The sequence below is a fragment of the Pristiophorus japonicus genome, chromosome 4 (assembly GCF_044704955.1).
Source record: "Pristiophorus japonicus isolate sPriJap1 chromosome 4, sPriJap1.hap1, whole genome shotgun sequence".
Taxonomy (NCBI): domain Eukaryota; kingdom Metazoa; phylum Chordata; class Chondrichthyes; family Pristiophoridae; genus Pristiophorus; species Pristiophorus japonicus.
Window position 1 is genome coordinate 153,032,571 of NC_091980.1, and position 12,437 is coordinate 153,045,007.

At 50.6% G+C, this 12,437-nt stretch overlaps 1 protein-coding gene across 1 annotated transcript in view; it reads right to left on the reverse strand.

Annotated features, from left to right (window-relative positions):
- Positions 1 to 249: 249 nt before the first annotated feature.
- The window catches only part of sptbn5 (spectrin, beta, non-erythrocytic 5), a 635,480-nt gene continuing 623,292 nt past the window's right edge, over positions 250 to 12,437 (reverse strand). Inside the window, exons 69-73 of the mRNA XM_070878655.1 lie at positions 12,320 to 12,386; positions 11,378 to 11,476; positions 5,804 to 5,922; positions 3,608 to 3,730; positions 250 to 2,837 (exon numbers count right to left, since the gene is read on the reverse strand). Coding sequence (XP_070734756.1) covers positions 2,602 to 2,837; positions 3,608 to 3,730; positions 5,804 to 5,922; positions 11,378 to 11,476; positions 12,320 to 12,386 — 644 coding nt within the window. The 3' untranslated portion in view covers positions 250 to 2,601. The remainder of the gene's footprint in view (positions 2,838 to 3,607; positions 3,731 to 5,803; positions 5,923 to 11,377; positions 11,477 to 12,319; positions 12,387 to 12,437) is intronic.

A 12,437-nucleotide genomic window follows, 5' to 3' on the forward strand; every position in this document is an offset into this window, starting at 1 on the left:
GAATCGCAGTATTGATTAAAGAAACAATTACAGCTGTGAGAAGGGATGAGATGTTGGAAGGATCATCCATGTTGGAAGGTACTATAGACCCCTAAACAGTCATAGGGAGATCAAAGAGCAAATATGTAGGCAAATTTCTGAGGTGCAAAATCTATAGGGCAGTAATAGTAGGGCCGAAATGGCCTGCTTCCTTCCGCGCTGTAAATTTCTATCGTTCTATGAAGGTGAAAGGTAGAACATGACAAGGCATTCCATGCAAATCTCAATTTTATTGTTTAAATTTTTAAAGTAGAAATTATAGCGAGAGAAAGATATGGGCTGCCTGCCCAGGTTGGTCAGGTTACAAAGGGCACCTTCACTTCTTTACAGCGGCTCCGCTGAATGTATCCATGCCCCGAGGGTCACAGGACACAGTGCTGTCCCTCCACACATCCTCACAAACCTTCCACCGCCAGTTGTGTCCACATGTCCCCAAATGAGACAAGTCCACATGCAGCCGACAGCCTCTAATACTGCACCCACCTGGCCCCAGAGACTGAGCTGTTGGCTGTTCAACCATGGGGGGGATGGGTCAAATCCTGTTCTCCCAGCAGGAGGGGCCGGGCGGAGATCAGGCTCTTGAGCCAATAAACTCTCTCTCTCCCCTCATCCTGCAGCAGGTTTAAAGGAGTTCAGCAGTGAAGGCAGCCTTGCATTGTAAAGTGACCTGAGCCAGAGTATGAACCTGTCCATACACAACAGGAACCATCACAGTAATGTCAGTACGTTAATAAACAGCAGCAAAATTAACCATTCATTTTGGAAAAGACTGTAATTAGATTGCCCAAAGTAACATGTTGATCAGAATCAGATGGAAGTGGGGCTTCCACCCAGAGTTTTGTTTTAGTCTCAAGACCCGCTACACACTTCTGCACACACCCGTTCCACATCGACACACTCACTCACACCCGTTCCACATCGACACACTCACTCACACCCGTTCCACATCGACACACTCACTCACTCCCGTTACACATCGACACACTCACTCACACCCGTTACACATCGACACACTCACTCACACCCGTTCCACATCGACACACTCACTCACACCCGTTACACATCGACACACTCACTCACTCCCGTTACACATCGACACACTCACTCACACCCGTTCCACATCGACACACTCACTCACACCCGTTCCACATCGACACATTCACTCACACCCGTTCCACATCGACACACTCACTCACACCCGTTCCACATCGACACACTCACTCACACCCGTTACACATCGACACACTCACTCACACCCGTTCCACATCGACACACTCACTCACACCCGTTCCACATCGACACACTCACTCACACCCGTTCCACATCGACACACTCACTCACACCCGTTACACATCGACACACTCACTCACACCCGTTACACATCGACACACACACTCCCGTTCCACATCGACACACTCACTCACACCCGTTCCACATCGACACACTCACTCACACCCGTTCCACATCGACACACTCACTCACACCCGTTCCACATCGACACACTCACTCACTCCCGTTCCACATCGACACACTCACTCACACCCGTTCCACATCGACACACTCACTCACACCCGTTCCACATCGACACACTCACTCACTCCCGTTCCACATCGACACACTCACTCACACCCGTTCCACATCGACACACTCACTCACACCCGTTCCACATCGACACACTCACTCACTCCCGTTCCACATCGACACACTCACTCACACCCGTTCCACATCGACACACTCACTCACACCCGTTCCACATCGACTCACTCACTCACTCCCGTTCCACATCGACTCACTCACTCACACCCGTTCCACATCGACACACTCACTCACTCCCGTTCCACATCGACACACTCACTCACACCCGTTCCACATCGACACACTCACTCACTCCCGTTCCACATCGACACACTCACTCACTCCCATTACACATCGACACACTCACTCACTCCCGTTACACATCGACTCACTCTCACACATCCATTACACATCGACACACTCACTCACTTCCGTTACACATCGACACACTCACAGCCGTTACACATCGACACACTCACTCACTCACGCCCGTTACACATCGACACACTCACTCACTCACGCCCGTTACACATCGACACACTCACTCACTCACGCCCGTTACACATCGACACACTCACTCACTCACGCCCGTTACACATCGACACACTCACAGCCGTTACACATCGACACACTCACTCACTCACGCCCGTTACACATCGACACACTCACTCACTCACGCCCGTTACACATCGACACACTCACTCACTCACAGCCGTTACACATCGACACACTCACTCACTCACGCCCGTTACACATCACACACTCACAGCCGTTACACATCGACACACTCGCTCACTTCCGTTACACATCGACACACTCACTCACTCACAGCCGTTACACATCGACACACTCACTCACTCACACCCGTCACACATCGACATGCTCACTCACTCACTCACTCCTGTTACACCCGTCACACGGGTGAAGCTCGGCAGTGCAGCTCCTGATGAAATGTTAGTCAGAGAGCGAGGGCGAGGCAGGTTTACATTACTTCTTTGTAGTAAAGAATTTCTTGAAAACATTTTTCTCCTTCTTCTTCCTGCCTTCCATGTCAGTGTCCTGCATATGGTGGAAGGTTGGCATGGTGAAACTGTTGGGTGTCGCAGAGCTCTCCGGCTCCCAGGTCTTCCGCCGACTTTCAAACATCTCTCGGTTGGTGGAGAGATTCGAGTTTCTTCGTTCCACATGCAGGTTTGGGGTACTGCCCAGGGTCCGGCTCATTCCTGGCAAGCACAAGGGGTTGGAAATATTTCACAAAATCACTCCTTATTGACATCTGTACACAGTCACTCTGGGGTCACAGGGTCAGATGAGGTTCACACTGGGGGTCAGGTGGGGGGGGTCACTCTGGGGAGCACTATGTCAGGTGGTTGGGGTCACTCGGGACATGGGGTGAGGGGCACTGGGTCAGGTAGGAGTCACTCTGGGGACATGGGGTCAGGTAGGGGGACACGGGGTCAGGTGGGGGTGACTCTGGGGACACGGGGTGAGGGGCACTGGGTCAGGTAGGGGTCACTGGGGACATGGGGTCAGGTGGAGGTGACTCTGGGGACACTTTGTAATTTGTTGTATATTTTCCAGAGCAGTGAATTCCGGGGTTGGTGACTGGTTGGGAGCAATGGGAAGCTGTGCTGAGCATGCCTGGGGCTGTCGGGATTGCTGCAGTAACTATGGCTACGTGGCTGTGGGGGTTTGTGCTGGAGTGGGTTAAAAGGTAGTTGAGCACTTCCCTCCTGGGGACAGCAATCGTGGGTCGAGGTACAGATTGTGTGATCCTAAACACAGCCGCCCACAATGGAAATTATCCCTGCTTCAAATAACAAAAGAAAGTGCAGTTTATAAACTTCCCAACATGTTTCCTGGGAAAAGAAAGGCCATTGCACAGATAATGGATGTAGAGTTAGCAGCTGCTTACACCAGGCCTGGTGAGCAGCAGCTTGTTGGGCCGTGAGTCGCAGTGCAGGTAGATCCATGGAGAGCCCGTAACACTAACCTGTGTTCAGGCCCAGACTCTTCTGCTCCCCACCCTCTGGGTACTCGTGGTTGTTGTAAAAGGTGTGAGGAGGTTTTGGTGGAGGAGCTGACACGAATTGGTCACCACCTGTTGAATCATTCACTGCATGGGGATCGATAAAACACACGGATTTAACATCGGGGGAGCTGGAGCAGAGGATGCGATGCAATCAGCGCCTGTTCTGATGGCGGAGGGGGAGAGGGGAGAGTCTAGGATGTGGGGTGGGGGGCAGGGTCTGGGATGCGGGGGTGGAGTGCTACTGTCTGGGGGGGGGCGGGGAGAGAGAGTGTTTTGGTCTGGGGGGGAGGGGGGAGTGTCTGGGTTTGGGGGGTGGGGGTGGGGTGTGTGTCTGGGGATGGGGAGGGGGGGTGTCTGGGGTGGGGGTGTGTGTCTGGGTTTGGGGGGTGGTGGGGGGTGTGTCTGGATTTGGGGGATGGTGGGGGGTGTGTCTGGATTTGGGGGGTGGGGCTGTGTGTCTGGGTTTGGTGGGTGGGGGGCGGGGAGAGAGAGTGTCTGGGTTTGGGGGGTGTGTCTGGATTTGGGGGGTGGGGGTGGGGGTGTGTGTCTGGGTTTGGAGGGTGGGGGGCGGGGAGAGAGAGTGTCTGGGTTTGGGGGGTGTGTGTCTGGGTTTGGGGGGTGTGTGTCTGGGTTTGGGGGGTGGGGGTGTGTCTGGGTTTGGGGGGTGTGTGTCTGGGTTTGGGGGGTGGGGGTGGGGGGGTGTGTCTGGGTTTGGGGGGTGGGGGTGTGTGTCTGGGTTTGGGGGGTGTGGGGGGGGGTGTCTGGGTTTGGGGTGTGTGTCTGGGTTTGGGGGGTGGGGGGTTGTGTCTGGATTTGGGGGGTGGTGGGGGGTGTGTCTGGGTTTGGGGGGGGTGTCTGGGTTTGGGGGGTGGTGGGGGGGTGTCTGGGTTTGGGGGGGTTGGGGGGTGTCTGGGTTTTGGGGGGGTGGGGGGTGTCTGGGTTTGGGGGGGTTGGGGGGTGTCTGGGTTTGGGGGGGGTGGGGGGGTGTCTGGGTTTGGGGGGGTGGGGGGGGTGTCTGGGTTTGGGGGGGTGGGGGGGGTGTCTGGGTTTGGGGGGGTGGGGGAGGTGTCTGGGTTTGGGGGGGCGGGGGGGGTGTCTGGGATTGGGGTTTGGGGGGGGGGGTGTCTGGGATTGGGGGGGGGGTCGAGGTTTGGGGTTGTGTTGTCTGGGTTTGGGGGGGGGGGCGGTCGGTGAGTGAAAAATGAAGGCACGCTGTGAACAGTATTTACCGGGAGTGGGAAGCTTTGAGCCAGCTACTGGCGCAGGATTATATTTACAGCTCTCAAACAGACCTATTGGATTAACATTGTTTCTGGCTCTAATCTTCACTTCCCACACTCCCAATACACAAACCGACTCTCCCCACACTCCCAATACACAAACCAGCTCTCCCCACAGCCCCAATACACAAACCAGCTCTCCCCACATCCCCAATACACAAACCAGCTCTCCCCACATCCCCAATACACAAACCAGCTCTCCCCACATCCCCAATACACAAACCAGCTCTCCCCACATCCCCAATACACAAACCAGCTCTCCCCACATCCCCAATACACAAACCAGCTCTCCCCACATCCCCAATACACAAACCGACTCTCCCCACACTCCCAATACACAAACCAGCTCTCCCCACAGCCCCAATACACAAACCAGCTCTCCCCACATCCCCAATACACAAACCGACTCTCCCCACATCCCCAATACACAAACCAGCTCTCCCCACAGCCCCAATACACAAACCAGCTCTCCCCACATCCCCAATACACAAACCGACTCTCCCCACACTCCCAATACACAAACCAGCTCTCCCCACATCCCCAATACACAAACCAGCTCTCCCCACAGCCCCAATACACAAACCAGCTCTCCCCACATCCCCAATACACAAACCGACTCTCCCCACACTCCCAATACACAAACCAGCTCTCCCCACATCCCCAATACACAAACCAGCTCTCCCCACATCCCCAATACACAAACCAGCTCTCCTCACACTCCCAATACACAAACCAGCTCTCCTCACACTCCCAATACACAAACCAGCTCTCCCCACAGCCCCAATACACAAACCAGCTCTCCTCACACTCCCAATACACAAACCAGCTCTCCCCACACTTGTACTCCCTAACAATAAGTGAGCTAGCACCAAGGTACCTTTTGTCCTGTTTGTTCCGAGCATTGTGCCATTGTTTGTGGACCGGTCCAGCTGGTCCTCTTCCTGTTCAGACAGATTCGATAAACTGCTTTGTTTAAGCCTGAAAGATGGAGTTCTCCTAAACATCATGAAATAAACACGAATAAATTAGCTCAGTTTCCAAGTTCATGAACCGTCTCACGCTGCCAGGGCAGGGACAGCTTGGCTTAGATACAGAGTAAAGCTCCCTCTACACTGTCCCATCAAACACTCCCAGGGCAGGTACAGCACGGGTTAGATACAAATTAAAGCTCGCTCTACACTGTCCCATCAAACACTCCCAGGGCAGGTACAGACGGGGTTAGATACAGAGTAAAGCTCCCTCTGCACTGTCCCATCAAACACTCCCAGGGCAGGTACAGCACGGGTTAGATACAGCGTAAAGCTCCCTCTACACTGTCCCATCACACACTCCCAGGGCAGGTACAGCTTGGCTTAGATACAGAGTAAAGCTCCCTCTACACTGTCCCATCAAACACTCCCAGGGCAGGTACAGGGGGTTAGATTCAGAGTAAAGCTCCCTCTACACTGTCCCATCAAACACTCCCAGGGCAGGTACAGGGGGTTAGATTCAGAGTAAAGCTCCCTCTACACTGTCCCATCAAACACTCTCAGGGCAGTTACAGCACGGGTTAGATACAGAGTAAAGCTCCCTCTACACTGCCCCATCAAACACTCCCAGGGCAGGTACAGCACGGGGTTAGATACAGAGTAAAGCTCCCTCTACACTGCCCCATCAAACACTCCCAGGGCAGGTACAGCACAGGTTAGATACAGAGTAAAGCTCCCTCTACACTGTCACATCAAACACTCCCAGGGCAGGTACAGCACGGGTTAGATACAGAGTAAAGCTCCCTCTGCACTGTCCCATCAAACACTCCCAGGGCAGGTACAGCACGGGTTAGATACAGAGTAAAGCTCCCTCTACACTGTCCCATCAAACACTCCCAGGGCAGTTGCAGCACGGGGTTAGATACAGAGTAAAACTCCCTCTACACTGTCACATCAAACACTCCCAGGGCAGGTACAGCACGGGTTAGATACAGAGTAAAGCTCCCTCTACACTGTCCCATCAAACACTCCCAGGGCAGGTACAGCACAGGTTAGATACAGAGTAAAGCTCCCCCTAGATAGAAGCACTTTAAATACAGTTGCAGAATTTATTTTGGCCGATTGACGGATGGATCAATGTTGTGGCACTTGCTGACCCTTGGACCAATTGAGATTTGACTGATCTCAGGTTACCGGCTGGTCATTGGTACGCCTTTAATACATCTGATTCAGTTATATCGAGCCCATCGGATACTGATTGGATCAACTAACCACTTATCTGTTAAATTACTACTCGCAATCTTTGCTCAAAATGCTGGAAATGTGAAACAAACAGAAAATGCTTGACGGTCAGATTTCAAGGGTGAACCCTTCATCAGAAACCTCAGCTGAACAGCCCACAACTTAAACATCAACATGTCTGTCCCCTCTATTCAGCCAATGATGACTGACCTGCTGGATATTTCCAGAACTTTCTAATGTCTTGCTCGACAGATGTGACTTTTTACTTCAAAATCCAACCAATTTGTTTTATTTGAAACATGAAATCAAATTAAGATAAGGAAAGACACAACATCTCTCAGATTAATATACTTTCTGAAGTTAATAAAGTATAATTTTTCCCCCTCTCACACACCCTCAGACATATACACAGTGCTTTCAAATACAGTCTTTGCAATTTTTCAAATTTTCTATATAATTTTCTCCCTAGCTTTTCTTCAAATAATTTTCAAAAACGACTGGGCAGCAACTGCAAGGAGGAAAGAACAATACTGCAGAAGTTCAGGTTCAGGTGCATCCTGGAGATTGGGTTCATTGTATATCAGCAGTTGACGGCTGGTATAGCTGCTATACATTGTGTCAACCGTGACTCAGTGGGCAGCACACTTGCCTCTGAGTGAGGAGGTTGTGGCTTCAAGTCCCACTCCAGGGACTTGAGCACATAAATCCAGGCTGACACACACAGTGCAGTGCTGAGGGAGTGCTGCACTGTCGGAGGTGCTGTCTTTCAGATGAGACGTTAAGCCCTCTCGGGTGGACGTAATAGATCCCACGGCACTATTTCAAAGAAGAGCAGGGGGAGTTATACCCAGTGTCCTGGCAAATCTTTATCCCTCAATCAATATTAAAACAGATTATCAGGTCATTATCACATTTCTGTTTGTGGGAGCTACACTTCAAAACTACTTCATTGGCTGTCATGAGCTTTAAGACGTCCGGTGGTGGTGAAAGGTGCTATAAGAATATGTCTTTCTTTTTATATGCTCAGATTGTACAATTTGAATTCACCAACAAGTTTGTTGGGAGGGATTGGTCCTCCAACTAAAAACTTTAACGAATGCTTTAAAAGACAGAAAAGACAATTCAATCGACAAATTCAATCATGTGCAATATGTAATATTTTGCCTTTATTTGAAATATCTAATGTCCAAAATAAGGGTTTAGTTCATGACAAAACATGATGGATGAAAACTGTTCAGTAACCATTTTGTGGGGAAAGAGCACCGAGCACTCCCTGATGATCAGAGGCAGTAATTGGACAGTGACAGGAGCCTGTTGACAACGGGCCTTTTATATTAAATGTGGTCATCGAGATTTATAATGGGAATAGTTGGCACAAAACTGTGGAACCAAGTGGCAACTTGAGGTAAGGATTTGTAGTCAGGAAATTGTGGATTGAGAACTGGTTGTCAGACAGGAAGCAAAAGAGTAGGAGTAAATTGGTACTTTTCAGAATGGCAGGCAGTGACTAGTGGGGTACCGCAAGGTTCTGTGCTGGGGCCCCAGCTGTTTATATTGTACATTAATGATTTAGACGAGGGGATTAAATGTATCTCCAAATTTGCGGATGACACTAAGTTGGGTGGCAGTGTGAGCTGCGAGGAGGATGCTATGAGGCTGCAGAGTGACTTGGATAGGTTAGGTGAGTGGGCAAATGTATGGCAGATGAAGTATAATGTGAATAAATGTGAGGTTATCCACCTTGGTTGTAAAAACAGAGAGACAGACTATTATCTGAATTAGGAAAAGGGGAGGTGCAATGAGACCTGGGTGTCATGGTACATCAGTCATTGAAGGTTGGCATGCAGGTACAGCAGGCGGTTAAGAAGGCAAATGGCATGTTGGCCTTCATAGCGAGGGGATTTGAGTACAGGGGCAGGGAGGTGTTACTACAGTTGTATAGGGCCTTGGTGAGGCCACACCTGGAGTATTGTGTACAGTTTTGGTCTCCTAACTTGAGGAAGGACATTCTTGCTATTGAGGGAGTGCAGCGAAGGTTCACCAGACTGATTCCCGGGATGGCGGGACTGACATATCAACAAAGACTGGATCAACTGGGCTTGTATTCACTGGAGTTCAGAAGAATGAGAGGGGGTCTCATAGAAACTTTTAAAATTCTGACGGGTTTAGACAGGATAGATGCAGGAAGAATGTTCCCAATGTTGGGGAAGTCCAGATCCAGGGGTCACAGTCTAAGGATAAGGGGTAAGCCATTTAGGACCGAGCTGAGGAGAAACTTCTTCACCCAGAGAGTGGTGAACCTGTGGAATTCTCTACCACAGAAAATTGTTGAGGCCAATTCACTAAATATATTCAAAAAGGAGTTAGATGTAGTCCTTACTATTAGGGGGATCAAGGGGTATGGCGAGAAAGCAGGAAGGGGGTACTGAAGTTGCATGTTCAGCCATGAACTCATTGAATGGCGGTGCAGGCTCAAAGGGCCGAATGGCCTACTCCTGCATCTATTTTCTATGTTTCTATGTTTCTATGAAATGTCAGAGGGACCTGGGAGACCTTGTACACGAATCACTGAAAGTTAACATGCAGGTACAGCAAGCAAATGGAATGTTGGCCTTTATTACAAGAGGATTTGAGTATAAGAATAAAGACGTCTTGCTGCAATTATATAGGGCCCTGGTGAGACCGCACCTGGAGCATTGTATACTGTTTTGGTCTCCTTATCTAAGGAAGGATATACTTGCCATGGAGGGAGTGCAATGAAGGTTCACCAGACTGATTCCTGGGATGTGGGGATTGTCCTATGAGGAGAGATTGAGTAGACTAGGCCTATATTCTCTAGAGTTTAGAAGAATGGGAGGTGATCTCATTGAAACATACCAAATTCTTACAGGGCTTGACAGGGTAGATGCAGGGAGGATGTTTCCCCGGGCTGGGGAGTCTAGAACCAGGGGTCACGGTCTCAGAATAAGGGGTTGGCCATTTAGGACTGAGATGAGTGATTGCTTCACTCAGAGGGTGGTGAATCTTTGAAATTCTCTGCCCCAGAGGGCTGTGGAAGCTCAGTCGTTGAGCATGTTAAAGACAGAGATCGATAGATTTGTGAATATTAAGGGAATCAAGTGCAGGGAAGTGGAGTTGAGGTAGAAGATCAGCCATGACCTCATTGAATGACGGAGCAGGCTCGAGGGGCTAAATGGCCTACTCCTGCTCCTGCTCCTATTTCTTATATTCTTATGGCTATTGATGTAAGATTGTCAATATGGTAGCAGCAATGTTCCCTTCAATGTGCATGCGCGGTATTTGCCGTGTAAAAGCCGGTGCGTGGCCTGGCGGGACCTTCCCATCACTGCACGGCCACATGGGCGCACACATCTAGCGGGAACATTGGATAACAGATATATATATATATATATAAGGGTTATCATATAACAGTGAATGGCATTGGGGTATATGTATAATACCCAGAAACACTTTGTGTGTGGCAATATTCTAAAGCTACCTTCTGTGGAGGGGCACAGTTAAATTCTGACGGTAAACTACAATGTCAAAGCAGTGAATCAATTGCATGCGATGTCTCCGCAAGATCCTGCAAATCCCCTGGGAGGACAGACGCACCAACGTTAGCGTCCTCGTCCAGGCCAACATCGCCAGCATTGAAGCACTGACCACACTCGATCAGCTCCGCTGGGCGGGCCACATTGTCCGCATACCCGACACGAGACTCCCAAAGCAAGCGCTCTACTTGGAAACGGTGGGCAGCGCAAGCGTTACAAGGACACCCACAAAGCCTCCCTGATAAAATGCAACATCCCCACTGACACCTGGGAGTCCCTGGTCAAAGACTGCCCTAAGTGGAGGAAGAGCATCTGGGAGGGCGCTGAGCACCTCGAGTCTCATCGCCGAGAGCATGCAGAAATCAAGTGCAGGCAGCGGGAAGAGCGTGCAGCAAACCAGTCCCACCCACCCCTTGCCTCCACGACTCTCTGCCCCACCTGTGACAGGAACTGTGGTTCTCTATTGGACTGTTCAGCCACCTAAGGATTCATTTTTAGAGTGGAAGCAAGTCTTCCTCGATTACAAGGGGACTGCCTATGGCCATATAAACATGAACAGTGTGTGATGGATTGGGGTGACTGTAGCTGCCATCCTGAACCCACATTACAGTCAGAGCACACTCCCAGTCCTCAGCTACAGGCACTCCTCACTCTCCATTCCCCTCCCCACCAATGGACACCTTGTACCTGGGAAGTAAATCTTCGTTGCTTCCGAGTCTCTCTGAGGAGGTCCGTGTCTTTACAGAGCTTTCGGTAGTGAGGCAGGGCATCGCCTGGGGTAGTTTCCTTTCGATAAAGAATAGTGTATTTTAGCAGAGTAAGTAAGATATTTCAGCAGCAGATCCTAGGTAATCCAACCATTCCACAGAATATGCTCAATATTACCTGTTGGTGCACAACTTCCTCTCATCCACTGGTGTTGGCTGGGAGGTTTAACAACCAGGCTCCAGGGTGCAGGAACCAGAGGAAGGATTACACCCAGGGTGCAGGAACCAGGGGAAGGATTATGGCCAAAGCTGTGCCCCTGCCATGTACTGGGTAGTGTGTTGGATGGTTTGTGTATGATGATGCGTTCCTGCCCGGTTTCGAACTTAGATTTGTGTTACCTGGAGTATGACTGAAGAACAGAAAGCCCAGAATATTTGACGATCACCCACCCAGTGCCACACCTTCTGAGCCTAGGCAAATATCAGGTTATACAGTTGGCCTCAATGACTCGACTGGGAGGCGAATAGCGTGGATTCTGTGCTTGAAAGTAAGTATGTGAGCACACATACATGCACCTGGACATGAGTGTACGTGTGTGTGTATACACGAGTGCACATGTACGAGTGTGTGTGCGCGCGAGCGTGCGTGCACGTGTATACATGAGTTTGTGTGCACTTACCGGAGAGATCTGGATTGGGTTCAGTGGTAATGCCACCATAGTTGAATAGCAACCTGACGCGCACCGACTTGGCTCCCACATGAAGAATGGCTGAGGTATGGGAGAGAGACCCGTAGAATTTTTGTAACCCCGTTACAATCAGTGCCTCTAGGAAATGAGAGGAGAAAACACAGAGGGGCCCCTGCATGTAGGGTGTGTTACTGTAATAGAGCCTCGGGCAGAGAGAGGTGTAACCTACTCACCGGGAGAGTTGTGGAGACTGCGAAGGAGAGACATCACTGCCAGATGACGAGCTCGCTTCACCAGAACCTGGAGAGGAGCACAGGGAGAGTCAGTGTGCAGCAGCATCAACCCCGGGAT